The 23454-nt window shown below is 52.0% G+C and overlaps 1 protein-coding gene across 1 annotated transcript in view; it reads right to left on the bottom strand.

Annotated features, from left to right (window-relative positions):
* KBTBD12 (kelch repeat and BTB (POZ) domain containing 12) overlaps nt 1-23454 on the bottom strand; it is a 50155-nt gene continuing 26701 nt past the window's right edge. The window contains 2 exon segments of the mRNA XM_010832829.1: nt 1-290; nt 11390-11587. Of these exon segments, the coding sequence (XP_010831131.1) occupies nt 109-290; nt 11390-11587 (380 nt within the window). The 3' untranslated portion in view covers nt 1-108.

Here is a 23454-nt window from a genome sequence, read left to right as displayed (position 1 = left end):
CTACGCATGCAAACGCACATGTCCCAGGTGAGGGATGTATGTGTGGACCCCCATGCCCAGTGCCTCCTCCGCAGACACCACGGGAGGCCCCCCCCCGTGACGCTGACCTCAGCGCCCCCCGCCCTCCTCCACCAGATCCGATGGCGGGGGGATGAGGTCGCGGGGGTTCATCCTGGCCACCAGGCAGACGTCGTAGCTGTCGTGCATGAGGACGTCGACGGCCACGACGTTCCACTGGTTCTCCCAGGGGTCCAGCTCCAGGATCTCCTTGCAGATAACCTCGTGGCGATCTGAAAAGCAACAAAGAAGGGCGGCACTGAACCCAGAGGCCGTCGTCACCGTTTCGCAGCTTCCGCTAGGAGGCGCTGCGCTCCAGAAGTCGGCTAACAGCGTGAACATCGCACCGCGGCAGACACGGTGCTTCTGACATTTCAGGAATGAAGAAAGGCCGCGTGACACCTCACATTCAGGTGTTCCTCAGACAGGCCATGACTGTGTTGTACACGCACTGTGGAATGGTCCCCACAGTCAAGCTTTTCACACACCCCTCACCCCATATGACCCCCCTGTGTGTTGAGAACACTTAGCAAATCTCAGGTACACAATGCAGTGTTGTTTTCTGGTTGTTTTTTTTCTGCCAAACAGCTTCTAGGATCTTAGTTCCCTGACCAGAGATTGAACCTGGGCCGCAGCTGGGATAGCCCAAGTCCTGACCACTGGACAGCCAGGGGGCTCCCAGTACCGTCAGCTGCAGTCCCCCGCCAGGCCTTAGATCCCAGAACGCCCTCAGCTTGGAGCTGGAGGTCTGGACCTTCCGACCAGCATCTCCTGGTCTGCCCTGCCCACCCTCCCCGAGTCCCCGGCACTCCCGTCTCCACTGTCTGCTTCTGTGAGTTTGGTTATTCTGGAGTCCGCGTCTCACTCAGACCACACGGGGATGGTGTTTCGGTCTGGATTGTCCCGCTTAGCACCACGTCCCCAGGTTCACCCTTGTGTGGAGTCACGACCGGCTCTTTGTGACCCAGCGACTGTAGCCGCCAGGCTCCTCTGTCCATGGGATTCTCCAGGCAAGAGTACTGGCTGCTGTTTCTTCCTTCAGGGGATCTTCCTGAGCCACTGAACTCATATTTCTGATCTTCTGTCTCCCCTTCTTACTTTTGGATTATTTGAATTTCTCTCTCTCTTTTTGCTTCCCTGGGTCTCTCTTGTATATTTCTGATCTTCTCTGTCTCCCCTTCTTACTTTTGGATTATTTGAATTTCTCTCTCTTTTTTGCTTCCCTGGGTCTCTCTTGTATATTTCTGATCTTCTCTGTCTCCCCTTCTTACTTTTGGATTATTTGAATTTCTCTCTCTCTTTTTGCTTCCCTGGGTCTCTCTTGTATATTTCAGGCTTGCCGCTTTTGGAGCACAGGCTCCAGACCAGGGGGCTCAGCAGCTGCAGCTCATGGGCTTAGTTGCTCTGAGGCATATGGGATCTCAGTTCCCCGATCAGGGATCAAACTGGCGTCCCCTGAACTGCAAGGCAGTTTCTCAGCCACTGGACCACCAGGGAAGTCCCTGGATTGCTTGAATATTTTAAATATCCCATTTTAATTTATCTTGAGATTTTAAGCCTCCTTATTTTTCTTTGTTTAAAAAAATTTTTTTTTATTAAGCATGTTTTTTCTACAGCTATTTTTCAGTAGTTGTTCTAAGGATTGCAGTGCCTTTGAACGGACTGTTTGCATTTATACCTCATCACGTAAGTGGAGCAGGGAGCTCCCCTCACCGCATCTAGACTCTCAGGCTCTCCACCCCTTTCCACTTAATTGTCACAACAGGGAGACGGCCCTCTCTGTGTAACAGTAACCACACCGAGAACACGACCAGACAATGCTAAGTTTTCCAGTCAGCTGCCATTCTCGTGCGCAAGAACTGAAGAGGAGGACGCGTCGCCCATCGCGTTTAGCCCGGCCTCCCCCGGGCTCCTCTGCATCTCTCTCCTCCAGGACGTCTTCTCAGCGATCCCGCTGCCCTTCGCTCAGAGGATTCTCCTCCTCTCTCTGTCTCTCTCTCTTTAAAGCAGGCTTGCTGGCAATGCATTCTCTTAGCTTTCCTCCTCCTGAGACAGTTTGTTCGTCATTTTGCCTTCAGTTCTGGAGGATGTTTGTGCTGGATTTGTAATTCCAGAGAGCTGGCAGTGTGTGTGTGTGTGTGTGTTTTGTGCTTAGATTTTGCTCCACTGGCTTCTGGTCTCTTTGGTTGGAGAAACCTACAGTCATTCTAATAATTTTTCCTCATATGTTCTCTTATTTTTCTCTGGCTCTTAAACATTCAGTTCAGTTCAGTCACTCAGTCGTGTCCGACTCTTTGCGACCCCACGAACCGCAGCACGCCAGGCCTCCCTGTCCATCACCAACTCCCGGAGCTCACTCAAACTCACGTCCATCAAGTCGGTGATGCCATCCAGCCATCTCATCTTCTGTCGTCCCCTTCTCCTCCTGCCTTCAATCTTTCCCAGCATCAGGGTCTTTTCAAATGAGTCAGCTCTTTGCGTGAGGTGGCCAAAGTATTGGAGTTTCAGCTTAAGCAGCAGTCCTTCCAATGAATATTCAGGACTGATCTCCTTTAGGTTGGACTGGTTGGATCTCCTTGCAGTCCAGGGGACCCTCAGGAGTCTTCTCCGACACCACAGTCCAAAAGCATCCGTTCTTCGGAGCTCAGCCTTCTTCACAGTCCAGCTCTCACACTGTTGTTGTCTCTTTTAAGGGAGTGACTCAGTGGTTGCCGTGTGCTCACAGCACTGTCTCACCAGCACCATCTGGTTGAAGAGCATTTTCATCACCCCCAGAAAGCAACCCTGTCCCCACTAGCTGTAGGTTCCTGTTCACGCCTCCCCCAGCCCCTGACATCCGATCTGCACACACTTGCCTTTTCTGGGCATTTCGTATGAATGGACTCATCTGGGGTCTTCTGTGACTGCCGTCTTTCCCCGAGCACAACGCTTTCAAGGTTCATTTACGCTGTAACCTGTGTCAGCTTCATTCCTCTATCGCCAAGGAACGCTGTATGGATGGCCCGTGTTTTATTTGGCCATTTGTTAGTTTGTTAGTTGATAGACACTCAGGTTGGTTAGGTTTTGCCTGCTACAAACCCTGCAGCTCTGAACACTAGTGCCTGTTTTTGTGTGGACAGATGTTTTCATTTCTCCGGTGTATGTGCTTTGGAGGGGAATTGCTGCTGTCCATGGTGCTACAAAGAGTAACACACACACACACACACACACACACACACACACACACACACGATGTGACTCCAGAAACCTCAGGTTTCAAATTCCACAGAAGCTGCTCCATTTCACATTCCCACCAGCCCTGTATGAGGCTCCAATGTCTCCAGTCCTTGTTAATACTTGTTATTATCTGTTTCTTTTCCTCACAATCACTCTGGTGGGTGTAAAGGATGATCTCACTATGGCTTTGATTTGCATTTCCCTGGTGGCTGGTCATGTGACTCCTTGGCCATTTCTTTATTTTCATTGGATACATATCTATTCAGATCCTTTGTCAGTTTTTTTAAAAGTGTTACTAATAGTTTTCTTTGTATTATTAAGTTGTAAGACTTTTAACAGATTCACGATACAAGTTGCTTATTAGATGTGTGATATTTTCTCCCATCCTGTGGGTTGCACTTTCTCTCTCTTGACATGGCCCTTTGGAGCACAGAAGTTAAAATTTGATGCACAATGCATCTATTTTTTCTTAGTCATGCTTTAAGTTTATATAAGAAACCATTGCCTAATTCAGGAGGATCACAGAGATTTATGCCTATGTTTTCTTCTGAAAGTGTATAGTTTTTTCCTCTTGGGATTAGGTTTTTGATCCATTTTGAGTTCATTTCTGTGTCTGTGTGAGGTCCAAACTTCATTCATTTGCACATGAATGAATATGCAGTTATTGCACGTGGATAGCCAGTTATTCCCGCACCACTTGCTGAAAAGGGGATCGTTTCCCCATTGAATTGTCTAGCACTGTCATTGGAAATAAACTGGCCATTAAAATAAGGGATCATTTCTGGACTCTCAGATGTATCCCATCGATCTCCGTGTCTATCATGGTGCCCCTGCCACACCGTCGATTATTACTATATGTGTGAAGGAAGTTTCGAGATTAGGAAGTATGAATCTTCTTCTTTTACAAGATTGTTTTGAGTATTCTGAGTCTTTTGCATTTCCATGTAAATTTTAGGATCAGTTTGTCGATTTTTGTGTGTGCTGTCTTAGCATTTATTTGGCTTTCCAAGGTCTGTAACGATGTGCAGTTTTCATTGCACAAGTGCTGAGCTTTTTGCAGTCACATTGTGTGTGTGGGTGTTACTTTTGCAACCCTGTGGACTGAGGCCCGCCAGGCTCATCTGTCCATGGGATTTTCCAGGCAAGAATACTGGAGTGGGTTGCCCTTCACTTCTCCAGGGGATCATCCCAACCCAGGGGTCAAAGCCTTGTCTCCTACACTGCAGGCAGATTTGCTACTGTCTGAGCCACTAGAGAAGCCTCTTATTATTTCTGATACTATTATAAATGGAATTTTTTCTTTTTTTAGTAATTATTTGGCTGTGCTTAGTTACAGCACTCGGGACCTTTAGTTGCGGCACGTGGGATCGAGTTCCCTGACCAGCGATCGAACCCAGGCCTCCTGCGCTGGGAGCAGAGTTAGCTACTGGACCACCAGGGCAGTCCTGGAGTTGCTCTCTGGACGTTATTTTTGGAGTGGTCGCTGTGAGCGTGTGGAGATACAGCTGATTTGTGTACTTTCGTCTCCTGTCCTACAACCTTGATGAACTCGTGTTAGCTCTGGTGGCTTTCTTCTTTTGTGGATATTTACCTGCTTTCCTGCGTCTGTTCTCAGTTGCAGCACGTGGATCCTCTCTGCAGCAGGCTGGCTTCTCTGTGGTTGGCGTGTGGGCCTAGTGGCCCCGCTGCTTGTGGGATCTTGGTTCCCCAACGATCAGGGATCGAACCCGCCTCTCCTGCACCACAAGGTGAGTCCCCAAGCAATGGAGCACCAGCCAGGTCCCTCTCGGAGCTTTTCTGGTGGGTCCTTCAGGCTTTCCAAATAAGATACCATGTCCTAGGCAGTTACCTATTCCTCTCCAATCTGGATGCCTTTTATTTGTTTGTTTTCTTTCCTAACTGCCTTGATTAGTACATTGTTGACTAGAAGTGACGGGGGTGGGGGGGGCGTCGGTCTTGTTACTGATCTTGGGGGAGAGCTTTCAGTCTGGCCGTATGTCTGGTGCTACCTGTGGAGTTTCATAGACGCCCTTCATTGGGTTGTGCAAGTCCCCTTCTGTCCCCGTGTTTTGGGTTTTTTATACCACGGAAGGTGTTGGATTTTGTCAAATTCTTTTCTGCCTCTCTGGAGATGATCAACCTGATTTTGTCCTTTCTTCTACAGATGCACTGACGGAGTGTCACGTTGGTGAATCTCTGTGGGCCGACTTCGGGCCTGGGTAACTCCTGCTTGCTCGCAGTGCGTGACTCTCTCCACATTGCTGTGTGCAGTCTGCCAGTTTTCATTGAGAACTTTGGCTCCGTATTCACTCAGGGATAGTGGCCTGCAGTTTTCTTGCAATGTCTGTGCAGTTTTGGTGTCAGGGAAATACTGGCCTCATCAGAAGAGCTGGAAACGCTCCCTCCTCTCCTGTATCCTGTGAGTCTGTGACGCACTGGTGCCACGAGCGCGGATCTTTCTGAATTGGAACCTTGGCCTCCTCAGCCTGTGCTGGAGGTGGACAACAGAGGCTGTGAGTCTGTCTGTTACCCGGGTGAGTCCCAGGACTCCGGGCAAGAACTGTGAAGAGTCTGGGACTCTGCTAGCGAGCTTGCTGCAGCTCCATGGATACCGGCAGATGGCCCGCAACTCCCGGGTCTGGAGGAAGGACCCAGTGCACCCGCATTTTACAGCTGCCAGTAACTTGAGCCCCAAGCCCCACGGCAGTGCGGAGAGTGCCACCCGAACAGTCAGTGGGCTGCACTGCAGGAGGGGAGCCCCAAGCGCAGCCACTGGGAGCTTTTATAATGGCCCGTAAGTGTGACTGACGGCCCTTGCAGTGTTTAACTCTGTCTCCTGGCCCCCAGCTATGCTGCTTTTTAAAGTATTTTACTTCTATGTGTTTGTTTGCCTGCGCTGGGCCTTGGCTGTGTGTGGCACGCAGCATCATCAGTCTCCATTGCAGCCTGCAGGGTCTAGTTCCCTGACAAGGGGTGGAACCTGGCCCCCCTGCACTGGGCGCTCAGAGTCTTCGCCACCCAGGGAAGCCCCACTTCCTACTCCTACTTGGCTTGGACGCCTGTTTTTAGTGAAGCAAAACCTAACGAAACGGAATGGGGGAGACAGATTTTGGGAGACACAGTGTGTCTCACGTCTGAAAACGCGCCCCCTACTTGGCGATTCGGCAGGTATGGCGGTGCGGGGAGAAGGTGACTCCCGTAGGCGTTTGAAAGCATTGGCCTCCCTTTCTTCTGGCTTCCGGCATCCTGTTTCCTAAGGGTGGCTCCTCTGATTCCCGACCCTTTCTACGAGACGAGCCCTTTCTCTCCGGGACTCTCGGGACCCTCCTGTGTCCCCGGCATCCCGCGCTTCACTTCACGTCCGTTTCCTCCCACTCTGCTGGGATGGCTGTTTCCTTTCATCGGGGGACTTCAGTTCCAGGAAACTCTCCTCATTTACTGCAGGGGTGTTTCATCCAGCCATTGTCTCTATTTCTTTTCTCTCTCTTTTTTTTTCTTTACTAAAACGCCTATTATTGAAATATTGGACATTGCAGACATACTCTGCCTTCCCCTCATTTCCTCTCCAGGTGCTGAGATGTCCCTTCCACCCTGCACCCCAGGTTCTCTGCCGTAGATTTCTCTCCTATCGTGCTCGTAACCTCCAGGAGCCCTCTGGCACCGACGCACGCTCTCTCTTCTCTCCAAGGACGCGTCTCCTCCTGGCATAGCCTGTTTGCTTCAGCCTGTTTCTTCGTTTCTGTGTTTTGATTTCTCTCTGTTATGTACACGCTTTCTGTAGAGGTCTGATGATTCCCAGCTGTTTGCTATCTGTAACAGAGGGACACCACGGAAGCCTTTTCTGTGCGGTTCCTTAGGGGATGAGTTGCTTTCCCTTTCTGGGGAGGGGGGTTGCTGGTCAATCCCCAGGGGAGAATCATCCAGTCTCCTGACTAGAAGGTACAGCCCACGTCTGGGAGCCAGAGAAGGAAGAAAGCTGATGCTCTCGAGGTTCGGGATGTAGCTGTTCTCTTAAGTTCCCTGTTTTTATCACTGATCACCTCCCCCACCCCGCCCCGTCCTCGGCTTCTGTCTTTGTTGGGGTGTGGGAGGGCATGGCGGGGGTCTCCTTCCTGCCTCTGTCCCCATGTGGTCAGCGTCAGCCCACTCCCCTCCCGCAGTCGCGTGTCCGCTCCCGGGCTCTGTGGTTTCTGCTTCCTTTTCCTGTTGCCAGGTGAGCGCTGAGCTCCTGTGTCTGGGCAGCTACTCATCCACCCACGTAAGTGCTTCCAACTCTGTGTTGCCATTGTCCCCTGTCCCCTTCTCTCTGTCTGACTGTGTTCATCCCACGTACTGTCCTTTTCAGGGAGTGTGGGAGAAAACAGAGGTGTCCCACCCACCATTTTAACCAAAACCCTATCACTGTATTTATTATGTGCTCTGGTGTCCATCGAGCTGAGCTCAGTTGCTCAGGCACGTCCGCCCCTCGCGACCCCGTAGACTGCAGCCGCCGCACTTCCCTGTCCATGTCTCCTGCAATGGCAGGCGGGTTGTGTACCACGGAGCCACCAAAGAAGCCAGAGAAATTTCTTGACTGTGGTTTTCTGAGTAAATACGTGGGACGTGCAGGCTTGTGCTGAGTAAGAAGAGAAAATTCAGTGCCTGTGTTCAGGTCCTGAGATCCCTATTTCATCACGAGCACCCCTGTGACAACTCAGTCATCCAGTCCCGGACAGTCTGCTGTCTTCGAAGCAAATAATTAAAATGGACTTTGAGAGCTTGCCTGGTAAACCCATCCCCCTCTGGCTAGAAGCACTATGGATCCATTACTGCTCCAGGAGAAGAGGTTGGCTCAGACAGTCTTGAAAACAGGATATCAGCTCTCTAACTCAATATGATACAAAGGAAGGTAAGACAAGGAACAAGATGAAGCAGTGTATCTTCTGGGTCCTTAGACACTGATTACCGGCCGCTGCTCCGGAGGTCCCGAGCCTCCCCTGCATCTTGCCTTCTGCTCCAGAGAGAGCCCACAGCCAGAGGACAGAGGGCAGGGGTTCTGTGGTTTGTTCTTCCTTTTCCTGTTGCCCGGTTGGTGCTGAGCTCCGTCACTGCTGGAGGGGAGCCCTAGAGGTGGGGGTGGGGGGAGGTCGGGCACGTGGGCTCTCTCCTGCCCCTCCCAGGCCTCCCCACACTCGTGGCTCCAACGAGGACCCTGACAAGATCTCCTTGTCCTGCCAGGGTTCTCGCTACTGTGACAGGAACCGCCTTTATGTGAGCGTCTGATGGTTAATATAAAAGATATTTTGTTGTTCAGCCGGTAAGTCTTGTCTGACTCTGCGACCCCATGGAGCGCAGCACACCAGGCTTCCCTGTCCATCACCATCTCCAAGAGTTTGCTCAAACTCATGTCTGTTGAGTCGGTGATGCCATCCAACCATCTCGTCCTCTGTCGTCCCCTTCTCCTCTTGCCCTCAATCTTTCCCAGCATCAGGGTCTTTTCCAATGAGTCAGCTCTTCGCATCAGGTGGCCAAAGTATAATAATAAAAGCTATTAGAACCATTAAAAATACATTTTGGAAAATTCTGTGAAGAACAAATAGAGAGAGGAAAATGGAAGCTTCTTGTTATGGGGCCTTTCACGCATAAAAAACTAGTAAGCATGTGCTTTTGGCGGACTTGGTTAGAGTTCCGTGCTCTCACCACCAGGGGCCCAGGTTTGATCCCTGGTTGGGGAACTAAGATCCCACAGCCCACGTGGCCAAGACAAAAGCAAAAAAGTCGTAAGTAAAGCCCCTGTGGCCATTGTCCAGCTGTAAAAATGACCCGCACACCACCAGTGTTGTAAAATCTATTCTTGCCATTCCCAGCACCCAGTCCCCATTCAATTAAAAAAAAAACATCTGCTAGGGTAGATTAACACACATTTCAGACAGCATATCATTTTCATCTATAAAACCTTCTACACAGTCTCACTCGTTCATAACGTTTTTCCTTTTTCTTCCTCTCTTATGAAAAGCTACAGCGAAAAAAGTGAAACCCTTAGTGCCCTGGTTGTGTCCAACTCTCTGCGAACCCCCGGACTATGTCCCACCAGGCTTCTCTGTTCATGGGATTTACCAGGCAAGAATACTGGAGTGCGTTGCCATGCCTTCCTCCTGGGGACCAAAGTTGGGTCTCCCGCATTGCGGGCAGATTCTTTACTGTCTGAACCACCAGGGAAGCCCCTACCACACCGTTATCATCACGACCTAACAAAACTACCAGTTCTTTATGGTATTAATACTCCAGTCCATCTAACACTCCAGTCCACATTCAAATGCCCCAGATTATCTGAAAAAAATATCTTTCTGCAGAAGACTTGTTTGAATCAAGAGCCTAATAAGGCACACTCATGTCAGGCTCACAGATCTCCAAAGCCTCTTAGTTGCTAATGGAAATTTTAACTTAAACATATTTATGCGCTTTCAGCACGAGGGCAGGCATGCCACGGGCTCGGCTTTCTTCAGGGGCTCTGCCATTTTTATCTGGCGTGCGTCCAAAGTTGGGAGTGCTCCCGAGGCATGTTTTTCCTAGACCTGTCCTGGCCTCGAGCATCCATTAGGGAGGTTAGAGTGGGACTTCTCGTCATTTTTACTGTAAGTGCTTTCCACCTTAGTTACCAGGGCAACTAATCAAACTCTGGAGACAGCCGCTTATTAGATTTATGCATATTTAAGATTCTCCCTGTTGCATTAAAAGTTATAAATCCATACCACAGATTGCAACAACGGAAGCAGTGAGATTTATGGAGACTGAGTCTGGTGATGAATGCATGGGTTAGGTATTATCTTAGAAGTGCTTTCAAGCAATCTGTCTCGAGTGGCTGCGGTGCAAGAGTAAGACTTTCCTTCGGGGGACAGGTACCGCTGGCACCAGCACTTCTGGTTACTCCTGTTCCGTGGGCTCCTCGTGTGTTTAAGCTCTACAGTCAGGCATCAGCCTTCCCTCCCCCAGTCCTCCTCCCCTCGTGTTCAACTCCTTCTCATTTCGGGGCCGCCGTGTGCCAGGCACGTTACAGACCCGACCCCACCCACCGAGGAGGGGCAGCCCCCACCCCGAGGGTGGAAGGCCTAAGGTTAGAGGTCACCGACTTTGAGTCAGTCTCCTGAGAGGGTCACAGGCAGGAAGGCCGGGGGTCTCCAAACGGGGGAAACAGGCTGCAAGTGTCAGACACTTTTTCTCTTTTTCTCTCTCTCTAAAGCGGCAGGAGCAAAGGAAGTACAAGGGTTACGATTTTTCCCTTCTTGATACAAATTTACAAAGGTTTCTCTTAAAATTCTGTGTCGTCATGACAACACCTGGCTCCACATGCACTGTTCTTGAGCCTTGAGCTGAGCAATGCAGTTTCCTTATGGAAATGTTCGTCTTAAGCCGTGTCAAGGTACCTATGCATTTACCCCAGACTCTGCCTGCAAGTCGGTTCCGCCCAAGACTCAGAACCCACTCGACCAACCAGGATGTTTCAGTCATGCATTGTGCTCCTAATCTGTGCTAATGAAACTGTATATTTGCTTAGAAGTCTGCCTTAAAGATTTCACGCCAATCGTTTGGTGGCCCGGGAAGACTCACCTGGTGCCAAGGTTATCTCAGTGCGTGTTGCGGGTGAGGGGCCTGGTGCCAGTCTCTGAGTTTGAGACACTCCCTTTCTCTAATTAGCGTTCACTTTCATGCATTGGAGAAGGAAATGGCAGCCCACTCCAGTGTTCTTGCGTGGAGAATCCCAGGGATGGGGGAGCCTGGTGGGCTGCCGTCTATGGGGTCCCACAGAGTCGGACACGACTGAAGCGACTCGGCACCAGCAGCAGTAGCTATATAACATCCAGCTAAGACTAGCAGCGGGGCACTCTTTCTGCCCTCTTCTGATGTCTGTGTCAGAAGCTTTCTCTATCTCTATTACACTGTAATAAAACTTTAATACACAAAAGCTCTGAGCGATCAAGCCGCGTCACTGGCCCCGGATTGAATTCCTTTCCTCCCGCGGCCAAGAATCCCGCCGTCTTTCGCTGCTCAGCAGCAGCCTTTCAGCCCACCCCCGTCTTGGGATTGTCCGTAGGGTCGGTTAAGGGCGGTGCCGCGGCATTTCCAGCCCCGTGGGTACCTGCTCCGTGGAAGCCCCCGCAGACGTAGAGCTTCCCATCCACGGCGCCCGCGCTGGTGGCGTTGGAGCGCAGCGCGAGCAGGGGCACGGGCATCGGGGGCCCCTCTCTCCAGAAGTCCCCGTCGGGGTTGTAGATCTCCACCGCGTCCAGGCACTTCCGGACCTGGCCCTTGTCCCGGCCGACGCAGCCGATCCCACCTGTGGAGCGGACACAGGACAGAGTGACCTGGGTGGGGCGTCCCCGTGGGCATGCCCCCTGCCTGCGTGGCCCGCACCCCAGGCTCATAGCCTGGGCATTCTCATTCACTGGCACTTCTCCCGGGGTGCTTTCTTTCTTTTTTAAAATTAATTATTTTAATGGAAGGATAATTGCTTTGCAGAATTTTGCTGTTTTCTGTCAAACCTCAACCTGAATCAGCCATAGATCTACACACGTCCCCTCCCTGTTGAGCCTCCCTCCCATCTCCCTCCCATCCCACCCCTCCAGGTTGATACAGAGCCCCTGTTGGGGTTCCCTGGGACATACAGCAAATTCCCGTTGGCTCTCTAGTTTACATATGGTGATGGAAGTCTCCACGTTACTCTCTCCATACATCTATCCTGAGATGCTTGCTAAGCAGTGGTGAGGCCCGCTGTGCACACCGCCAAGCCCAACCCCGTTGACCCCTGGTGCCTGTCGGTCTGTGCTCACGCTCAGGGCAGACGCACACTGGCTCTCAGGGACCCTCCCTGAGAGGAAGACTTTGCCGTCTGAGTGTGAGGGTGGCCCAGTTCCGACATCTACCGTCCTGTGGTCGTTAGGATTCCAGGGACCTGGCTGTCGAGCAAACATCCTTTCCCCTCCCCCTGGTCGCCAGTACGTTTCTCCCTCTCCTCCTGTTTTTGTTTTATTTCTGGCAGCACCGACTCCTAGCTTGTGGGATCTTACCTCCCTGATGAGGGATCGAAACTACCCAGTGCAATGCAAGGGCAGAGTCCTGACCACCGGGTCCCCTCTCCCTCTCTTCTCAAGGGGCATGAATCTTCCCCCCTCAGGGCAGGGCCAGCCTTTGGTAAATTTTAGCTTTAGGGTTCAAAGGGAGGCCCCAAACCCGAATGCCCACTGTGTCTTCCGTTTTCGGCAACACGGTGCATTCAACAGGTGCTGTCTGCAGCGCGCTCGGGATGAGCTGGGAAAGGACTGAGGCGTATTTCCTGCCGTTAGGAAGCTAAGGGGTGGAAAGCCACACGGACAAATAAACAGAGAGCAGACATCATGACAGGCACCTCACAGGAGACATGGTTACGCTCGGAAGTCCAGAGGCTGCAACAAGCTAACAGAAACACCATGTACATAACTATGGCTCTAAGTCCCACCCTCCAGCGGGGCAGTGATGGCACAAGGATTTCCAAGCCACCGTAATAAGAAACAGGAGCTTGCCCCACAAGGAGAGGCTGTAAACGTCAGGCTGTCTCTGCCTGTCTGAAGTGCAGCTCCCGGGAAGCAGGTGAGGTCCCTGGAGGGGAAGGCAGTCCTCTCATCGGTGACCTCACTGCACACAGACCCCATCGGACGACCTGCTCTGCATGGCCCATCAGAGTCGGGATGGTGCCAGCCTCCGCTACCCCGGAGGGTCCCGGAAGGGTCGCGGCGGTGGGGGCACTTGGCTCTGGTGTCTACAGCAACACCGAGACCAGCGTTGAGACCTCTTGGCTCTCACAGCCTCTGCCCAGAGCGTCGTGCCACTTAGAGACTAATCCCAGGACGCCTGGTGGCGTCTCTTCTGCCATTTAACCCCGTGCCCGCCCACGTGTGGCCAGCGGCCCTCGCCTCAATGTGTGGCCGGCGGCCCTCCCCGCCGTGTGCGGCCCTCCGCCCACCACCGTGCGGTTTTCAGTCTTCCTTCCTTCGCTGTCGCTCAGTCGCTCAGTCGTGTCCAACTCTCTGCGACCCCATGGACTGCAACACGCCAGGCCTCCCTGTCCTTCACCATCTCCTGACGTTTGCTCAAACTCATGTCCATCAAGTCAGTGATGCCATCCAACCATCTCATCCTCTGTCACCCCCTTCTCCTCCCGCCTTCAATCTTGCCCACCATTGAGGTCTTTTCCAATGAGTCAGCTCTTTGCATCAGGCGGCCAAAGGATTGGAGCTTCCGTATCAGTCCTTCCAATGACTATTCAGGGTTGATTTCCTTTAGGATGGACTTGTTGGATCTCCTTGCAGTCCAAGGGACTCTCAAGAGTCTTCTCCAGCACCACAGTGTGAAAACACCAATTCTTCGGCGCTCAGCCTTCCTCGGGGTCCAGCTCTCACGTCCGTACTCGTGTTACAGTGCGTGTCGCTCGGCCCTGAGTGAATGCGAGAGGACCGATGGGAATGGCTTGTTCTCACCCGGGTTGGGCCCACCCAGAGTAGAAGCGATGGAGGAGAGTGCGGGAGGAAGCCTTTTCTTCCCCCATTTTGCTGATGGAGTCTGGCCCGTTTCCTGTCTCAGGACACATCCAGGGGTGAAGGCTGTAAGCACAGGAAGCTCTTAGCGCTTTCTCTCTTCTCCGCCTGGATAAATAATTTAGCCCATTACTGTGCCAAGTCTGAGTGGCTGCACTTCCAAGGAGGGGCCACGCGAGCCTCAGTCAGCTGCGCTCTCTGACGCTCACAGACCCACTTTCCCCCTGGCGCTGGGGTGGCCAGAAGCTGCTTCGTGCAACAGATCAGGGAGTCTCTGTCCGAGGGGCAGGACGGCTTTAAGGAAGAGGCTTTGTCCATAGCCGCTGACCCTGGCAACCACCCGTCAGGTAAGGACGAGACCGCTTAGCTCCCGCTCCCTGAGATGGGGAGGGCGGTTGCCGGGCTGGTTTCTGTTGTTAATACGAGCGCTTGTGATGATCGGTCAGTGGAGGCGAGCAGAGGGCATGCGAGTCGCTGGTCATCAGGCCGGCACAGCCGGCAGCCAGCGCCCTGGATGAGATCAGAAGTTCACATAAAGCCCGTCAGGGAAGCTCTCCCAGCATAATGCACAAGAAGCAGGGGGCTTGTGCTGGAGGTTGCTGGGATAATTGGAGTGCTTGTCACTTCCATCTCCATGTGGCTAAGTGCCTTTAATGGTGCCGTTCAGCCCTTCACGTAGCTGTGCCTGCTGCTTGGCTGGCAGAGCTCACAGGCTCCACTCGCGCGACACGGGCTCTGCCTTTGCTTATGACCGTCGGCCCCCGAACGCACCCCGTCTCCCCTGGATGTGATTCCACCACCAAGCACATTCTCGGTGGCCCTCTAGTCCCAGCGACTTACTGAGCTTAACCTGAAAGTGGAGGCTGATTATATAAACCATCCCACGAAAGCATGTCTTTATTAATAAGTCAGCGCCGGCACTAAGAGAGAAGGCTTTTGATCCTGCAATGGGATCAGAGCATCTTTAGAATTTCAATGAGCCGCCCCGGATCTCTCACTTCTGTGCCACCAGAGCCTGACTTGCCTGTATTCAGAAACAGGCGCATGGAAGTTCTCTTCACAAGCCCTACGTCAGCAGACCTCCGGGGCAAAATACAAACCGTAGTTCTCTTGGGGTGGGAGGGGGTAGATTACAGAAGAGGGTGCCTCTCTCTCCTCTTTTATTTCTACCAAGATGAAGATCTGCTCTTTGTGTGTTTGGTGATCATGGTCTTTCCCTGTTCGGAGATGAAATGTGTCCCCGCACAGAGTCTTGGCCAGGTGCTGGGGACGGCAGGGCGTGGTCCTTCCCTGACTTCCGTAGGACCTGCTGTCCACGGGGCCTTGGCTGCAGTGCGGGGGTTGCTCCTGTGTCCCTCCCCCGCAGGCTGCCATCAGGAGCTTATTCCGCCCTGCTCTGGGCTGGACCCCAAAGGAAGGGTGATTCTGGAGCACTTCTGACAAGCTCCCAGAGTTGCTTCCATGGCTCAACAAGCTCTTTTTTTTTTTCGTTTAAAAGAAATATTTATTTGGTTGTTGTAGGTCTCAGTTGCAGCATGTGAGACCATGTTCCCTGATCAAGCATTGAATCCATGTCTCCTGCATTGGGAGCTAGGAGCCTTAGCCCCCGGACCTCCAGGGAAGTCCCTTAGCAAGCTTTAATAAATATATTCACTGCTGCCGGCTCCCATGGGCCTTGGAAAAAACCTGTGGGCTTTTGAAAACAGAAGATGAAAGTGGAGGTGCTGGTTGCTCAGTCGTGTCTGACTCTTTGCGACCGTAGCCCGCCAGGCTGCTCTGTCCATGGGAGTCTCCAGGCAGGAATCCTGGAGTGGGCTGCCATGCCCTCTTCCAGGGCATCTTCCCCACCCAGGAACCGAACCCAGGTCGCCCCCATGGCAGACAGATTGTTTACTGTCTGAGCCACCAGGACAGCTTTGGGCAATATAATTTCTCTAAGTCTCAAATGTCTCATCTGTAAGTTTTGGATAATAATTTCAGTTTCGTAAAGCGTTGCAAAGATTAACTTACACATGAAGGAGGAGAGTGGTGAGGAGGAGCAGAAGTGTGTTGCAAACCCAAGTATCACCACTAGGACAGGAGTTTGATTTCTTCCCACACACCCGCGACAGCAAGCGGCCGGCATGCAGCAGGTCCGAGGGGATGGCCATCCCTCCTCCATGTTCCAGGACGCTGTGTTAGAAAGCCGGTGTTCACGGGAGCCACTGAGGTCTTCGGTTTGCTTGCTCTCAACTTAATTATCTGCGTGTCTGTAATTAAGGGCTTGCTGACTGAAGGGGCGAATCTATTAAACGCTTCCTTCGAGGTTGGATGGAGGCGATCAGAGGCTGAAGGGCTGAGCGATAAGCTGAGCCTCCGGGCAGGGAGACGGGTTCCCTGACGGCGCATCAGGTCGAGCGTTTCGGGGGTGGGAACTGTCAGGTGCCCCACAGGAGGCAGGCGGGAGGGTCCTGTTTGGGGGGGGCGTCCGGGAGTGAGGCCGCCTCGGGTCGGGGGGAGGGGCTGCTCTGACTCACATGTGGGTGCAGTCTCTTCCTGACAATATAATGCCCGGGCAGCGTCATTCTCACTCAGGCTGCCTGCTCTCTTTTTTTATTCATATTTATTTATGTATGGCTGTGCTGGGTCTTCATTGCTGTGCATGGGTTTTTCTCTAGTTGTGTCCATGGGCTTCTCATCGCGGTGGCATCTCTCGGTGCAGGGCACAGGCTCTAGGGCGTGCGGGCTTCAGTAGCTGTGGCCCGTGGGCTTAGTTGCCCTGTGGTTTTTGGCATCTTCCCGGGTCAGGAATCAAACCCGTGTCCCCCGCGCCGCATTGGTATACAGATTCGTTGCCACTGAGCCACCAGGGAAGAGCTCTGCTTTTCTTCTGCTCTCATTTAGGAGTTCCAGATGTGAAGCCTGAACCCCAGAAGACACAACTTCACTTCTTGTCCTTTGTTAGTTAACTCAGGGCTCTAATGGGTATTTTCAGAAAAGAAAAAAAGCCCTTCAGCACACAGTGAAAGGCAGGGCCACCTGCCTTCACAAACTCCCCGGCCACACCCAGGAGTGTCCGGCTCACCACCCGGGCAGCGTTGCTCTCTGTGCGGCGCCCTGCTCACCCTCTGACCCTGCCCGTCCATCAGCAGCCTGCTTGCTCTTCCAAACAGATGATCGGGGAAAATCGAATAAAACAGCTGAAAGACCAAGTTCCACTGGTTAGCGCTCGACTCTGCTTGACTTTGGAGGGAAATTCGAGTGCGTCAAGTGTCTGACAGTTACCAAGTGGGAATGCAGACAGTTGACAGAAGTTCTGGCTCCAAGTCCCGGGCACCAAAGAAGCTGCAGCCTTATCTGTGGCTGATTCTGGACAACCGCTGGGCTTCCCTCCGGCCCAGTCCTGGGTGTCTGTGGGACTCAGCGTGCCTTGCCCCTCTGCTCTTCCAGACGCTGACCCATCTCTGCATCGTTTCTGCCCTGACTGTCCTCCCCAGCTCGTCCTGCAGGTCCCAGCAGGTCCAGGAGCTGAGCCCGCAGTGGGGTGAAGGGAATGCCTGCCAAGGTCAGAACCTCGGAACTGGCCTCCCGGCACCTCGCCACCCTCAGGCCGGAGCCCCCAGACGTCTCGGGTCTGTCCGTCTCCCGGAGGTGTGCCTGGCTTTCAGTCATCCCTCTGCCCACTCCTCCCCTCCCTGCCTGTCTCCCTGGCCACCCTGTTCGCGGCACCCTGTGCTCCAGGCTGGCTCAGCCTGGGCCCCGAACAGTGAGGTAGTTCCCCTCTAGGCCTCTGTGGAGGCTGGTCTCTGCCTGGACGGGTCTCTCCTCCCCAGGAGGACAAATCCCTACTTCAAGGCTCAGCTCAGCCATCACCCCGAAGAAAGGCATTGTGTCTCTGCAGGCGGCCATTCCCTCCTGCAGGCGCCTGCTGCTCTCTGAACAGAGATCAAGGTTCCTATAAAGATGCTGGTCCTGTGTGTCTTTCTGGGCTGCAGGGTGGACAGCAGAAGGGTGTCTCGTTCACACCCGTGCACCCCACGCTCCTCACTGGGGCAGACAGTCGGGAAACAAAACTTAACTGAGTGCGTGCGTGGTCCAGCCCCTTCCCCACATCGCGGGTACCATTTTCTTCTTCTACTCTTCTGTCAAAACACAAAGTGACGACTAGCTTTCTGGAACTGGTCAAGCCCTAAGTCCAAACAGCTGAACACTCACTTCCTGTCAGATTATAAACACGGTCTGCGTAAGGATACAGGACTCCCGGGGCAGATATGGAGCTTGTCGGTGTCTGTCGTGGGCTCACCTTTGCCCCCAGGTCTGCCTGCCTGAAGAGTCACTGACCTCCCCTAACTAGGGCTGGATGTACCCTGCAGGACACAGGCTGAGTTTATACCAACAACTCTGTCTGGTGACCGAGAAAAGGTGCTTTAATCAGGTGTACTCCTCAGCTTGCGAACGTAGACGCACAGACGGAAAGTGTGAAGGCAGAGTATGCATCATTCTGTTCCCTGAGGTTCTTCTAAAGGGGGCTTGATAGTGTGTGGTGAATAGTTACTGTAGAGAAAAGACCTCGGGGCTTCCCTGGTGGCCCAGTGGTTAGCACTCCAGCGCTTTCATAGCTGGGCCCAGGTTTGATCCTTGGTCACTGAACTAAGATCCCACAAGCTACACAGAACAGCAAAATAAAAAAGTCTTAATAAATACAGCATATTGACCTCGTGTGTAAATAAAATCATTTATAGAAAGTGATAATTTGTGCTCATTCCTATATCTACCCAAGAAAGGGGAAAGGAAGGGAGTATCTAAAAAATTATCACACACATGAATCAGGATAAACTACTTGAAGATAATGCATTGTACTCAAAAACGACAGGATTTTAAAATCGATATCTTCTTCTTTAAAGCATTAAAAATTTTCCATTTCAACTCTTCATGCTGTTTTAAAACATATATTACATTATCCCTGCCTTAGTGAACTGATGATACCAGAGTCAAGGTTTTCTTAAGGACTGAGAAGTAACTATACACTCTGCTTCCACAGCATGCCCCAGACATAGACGGTTCTGTACACCAGGCCGCGTGAAAACAGACCTGGATTTGCTTTGCTGAAAGAATCCTTGCTTTTGGTGTGGCTTTGAGCAATTTACCTCTTTTCATGAAAGCAAAGCATAGAAAGTGTACTGCCCAGGGTTTTGGCTGCACCCTTACGCTCACTCTGCAAACACAAACAAGTCAGAGACCCAGACAGCGTCCGCCAGACGTCTCTCATCTGTTCTTGGTAGCGGCCTCATCCCTGTCCACCCGGGCTTTCACACCGGAGCAGCTTCTGACATTCTCTGCTATCAGCGTCAAAATCGCTGTGCACGTCTGGTTGGTTTGATGTGAATATATAATTTCATGTATTTTTTTTGGCTGTGCTGGTCTTCGTTGCGGGGCAGCTTTTCTCCAGTTGCGATTTCTCACTGCGGTGTCTTCTCTTGGTGAGCGCGGGCTCCAGGGCGTGTGAGCTTCAGCAGTTGTGGCTCACCAGCTCAGTTGCTCCGAGGCCTGTGGGGTCTCCCCAGACCGGGATCAGAGCTGTGTCTCCTGCACGGGCAGGCAGACTCTTCACCTCTGGGCCACCGGGGAAGCCCCTCCAGTTACCTTTAAGCAATCTGTACGTATATTTCGGACGTTGACTTCCTGTCTCTCCGAGGTGCTAGAGAGCAAGTCTAAGCCTTTGTGTGTGTGGTTTGTGGTTTTTTTTTGTGCATAAACCTCAGTCTTGGGAAATTGAAGGCAAATAAGAAATACAGCATTACAATTATATATCGATCGAACAGAGTGCAAGTTCGCACTAACCGCCACACTGAAACGTGGAACTGCCGACTCTGGGTCTGTAGGAGATCAGTGATGAAAGTGACTAGAGCTGAGTTGTGACGTGAATTCAGTTCAGTCGCTCAGTCAGGTGGACTCTCTGCGGCCCCGTGGACTCTCTGCAGCCCCGTGGACTGCAGCACGCCAGTGAGAATCCCAGGCAAACTCTGGCCTCTGGGAGCCCTTGATTCTGGGCTCCCCAGTGAGGGCGCCAGGTAATCAAGGTGAAAGCCCTTCACAGGGTTCCCTGGAAAGACCTCTCATGGGTACTGACCGCAAAAACACGGCGAGCCATTCTCTCTGGTTCAAAGCCACTTCAGCTGTTGCGTCTCTAAACTCAAGTCTGCTCTCAGAATAAAGGGGGCACTGGGACTCCCCACTGAACTGCTTTGGCCGTTGAAAAGGCACCTTCTTTCCTTGTCCAGCATGAGCCTAAGAAGCGTATCTCTAGGCCCAGAAGACTCTCAGGATGAGATCAGAGCACACCCAGAGCCCGCCCTGAGGACGTGCAGACACAGGGAGCTCCGAGCAGTGCCTGACCTGTGTTCCTGGGACACGCGCTGTGCAGGGGGGTCCCCTGTCCCTTCACCTCTGGTCTTTCCTAAACACCAGCCGGGGCGGCTCATGCACCAGAGGCTTAGTCAGTGTGGTGAGCATATGAAAACACCCTCCCTGAACACGGTGTCTCCTCTTCCCTTCCTCACCCAGCATCTCAACTTTGCCACATGCATCCCTGCGGGCATTCATACCAGAGTCGCCCAGCGTTTCCCACAGACCAGACCCCAGGCCCCACTTCAGACCTGCCAGCCCAGAATTCGCCACAGGTCGGGGCCAGGAATCTGCCATTAATGAATAGCTTGGGTGATGTGACACGTTTATATTTTTTAAAACCTGCTTCAAGGGGACTTCCCTGGTGGCCCAGTGGTTAAGACTCTGTGCCTCCAATGCAGGGGGCACAGGTTCAAACCCTGGTGCAGAAACTAAGATTTCACATGCCGCTTGCTGCAGCAAAAAAAAAGTAAAAATAAATTAAAAAAAATTTTTTTAAAGCTTACTTTGCAAAACATTAAAAAAATACTGCTTCAAATTTTATCAAAAGACATAAACAGGCAAAATCAAAACAATGATGAAGCTTGGTCCTCTCGTAATTCACCTCTGGACTGCTCACTGACACGCATTTATTGCAGCAACTGGAACCTTCCACGTAACCACCCCCATCGAGGGGTGCCATCACCCAGTGAAAACGACCCCATGGCCCCGTGGGGAGACTTGGTATTAGCTGGCTGCCTGGACAGGAAAGTGAAAAATCTGTGCTTTGCAAAATTCCCTACAACGCCTGGAGCTCTGACGCTGTTTGAGGCTTTTTGCCCTGGTGGAGGAGCAGGAGAGAAAGGTCAGTTCCATCAACTGATGTTTGTGAGCACCGGTCATGAGGGGCAGCCAGGCCGGCGGCCAGAACAGACACACCCAGACGAGCGGGGCAGCTCTCTGCCCCTGGGTGTCCGGGGAGCCTGGCCAGAGTCCTGCTGAGAGCAGCACCCCCGATTCACACAAAGCACCTCGAGGGGTGGCGTCCTGCCAGACCCTGAGGGTGCACTGGTCTAGATGCAGAGGCTTAAAAGCAGAGGGGAGAGAGGAAAGCCAGCCGCAGAAGGGAGGCTTGTTCGGGGGTGACCCCCAGGGCCTGCGGTGTGGCGGACAGGGATGTGGCCGAGTGGCTGCCGGGGCCAGCCCAGGACAGGTCTCAGCGTTTCCACAAATAGCTCTCCCGGCTCACTTTCTATATTTGACTTCGCCTGACCCATCAAGTTAAAGGAACTTCGGCATCCAATTTGGCTTTTTAAAAACACTTGAGGAAAACCCCAGGCATATTTATGAGTGCACTGCCATTGCAGAAGAAGCATACTGCGCCCAAAGCTGCAACTGATACTATGAAATCAGAATTCTGTCTCACAAAAACTGTTTTCAGAGAGAGAACCCTCGGTATCACATTCTGTCAGTATTTTATAGCAGAGCATCCAGAGTTGGGTTTAATGAGGTGGAGCCCAGAAGGTTTTCTTTCTCAGAACTTTACCACAAAGAGTGTACAGAGGACTGCTCCTGCAGTCCCGGGGCTAAGACGCCACCTTCCAATGCAGGGGGTGCAGCTGTGATCCCTGGTCGGGGGCCAAGATCATGGCATCCAGTCCCATCACTGCATGGAAGCATAAGGGTAAAAAGTGGAGACAGTGACAGATTTTATTTTCTTGGGCTCCAAAATCACTGTGGATGGTGACTGCAGCCATGAAATTAAAAGATGCTTGCTCCTTGGAAGGAAAGCCATGACCAACCCAGAGAGCACATTATTCTGCTGACAAAGGTCCGTCTAGTCAAAGCTGTGGTTTTCCCAGTATTCATGTATGGATGTGAGAGTTGGACCATAAAGAAAGCTGAGCACTGAAGAATTGATGCTTTTGAACTGTGGTATTGGAGAAGACTCTTGAGAGTCCCTTGGACTGCAAGGAGATCCAACCAGTCCATCCTAAAGGAGATCAGTCCTGAATATTCATTGGAAGGACTGATGCTGAAGCTGAAACTCCAATCCTTTGGCCACCTGATACGAAGAACTGACTCATTGGAAAAGACCCTGATGCTGGGAAAGATTGAAGGCAGGAGGAGAAGGGGACGACAGAGGATGAGATGGCTGGATGGCATCACCGACTCGATGGACATGAGTTTGAGTGAGCTCCGGGAGTTGGTGATGGACAGGGTTCTGTTAAGACACAGCCCCTCTTCCCTGCTCTTCCTGAGAACCGGCTGCCCAAGGGAGCTCTCAGGAAAAAGTCAGCGTGGAAATCAACTCATTTAAAATACCTGGAGTTTTTAATAAGGGCATCATTGGCTCAGTGGTAAAGAATCTGCCTGCAATGCAGGAGATTCGGTTTGATCCCTGGGTTGGGAAGATTCCCTGGAGGAGGAAAAGGCAGCCCACTCCAATATTCTTGCCTGGAGAATCCCATGGACAGAGGAGCCTGGAGGGCTACCATCCTTGGGGTCGCAAAGAGTTGCACACGACTGAGTGTGCATGCACTTTACTCATAAGGCTCCCTGGAGACTATTTAAATTATTTTAAGTGCTCCAGAAAGTCACCACCAGAAGACTTCCCTACTAAATACACACGTAAATGCATGAACACGTAAAATACACACGTAAATGCATGGACAGTGGAGTCACTTTAGCAACAACCTAGACAGACGCTTTCCTGAATTGTTATTTTATTTTTAAACATTTATTTTTTTATTTCGTTATGTCAGGTCCTAGTTGCAGCATACGGGACCTAGTTCCCTGACCAGGGATCGAACCCAGACCCCCTGCATTGGAGGTGCGGAGTCTTAGCCACTGGCCCACCAGGGAAGTGCCTGTATTTGTATGTTAAGAAGGAAACATATAGTTCTCCAGGAACAACCTCCCAATAGCTTACTAATGCACTCTTTGCTAGTCTGTCGTAACTTCTGGGGTCATTTTCATCTAAATTCAAATTATTCATGGTGTCTGTCATGATGTGGTTTTCCAATATGGGCATTTTCACAATAAACATTTAGTACAGATTTTAACTTAAATCTTTACAACGCGAATCAAACCTCCAGGGGCAGCATTAGCCAGAGAGAGCGCCCGGCAGTCTGACGTGCGCAGCTTTAGCTCCTACAGGAGGAATACGTCCTGGTCAGTATTCCCCCCATGCAGGGGCAGGCTGTGTGAATGGACACCGGGCCACTGCGCGTGTCCGCGAGGGGAGGGCGGGAGGAGAGTAGAAAGACGG

Source organism: Bison bison, unplaced genomic scaffold (assembly GCF_000754665.1).
Source record: "Bison bison bison isolate TAMUID 2011002044 unplaced genomic scaffold, Bison_UMD1.0 scf7180017862279, whole genome shotgun sequence".
NCBI lineage: Eukaryota > Metazoa > Chordata > Mammalia > Artiodactyla > Bovidae > Bison > Bison bison.
Note: the sequence above shows the minus strand (reverse complement) of the source record. Positions and strands in the feature narration are given on the sequence as shown.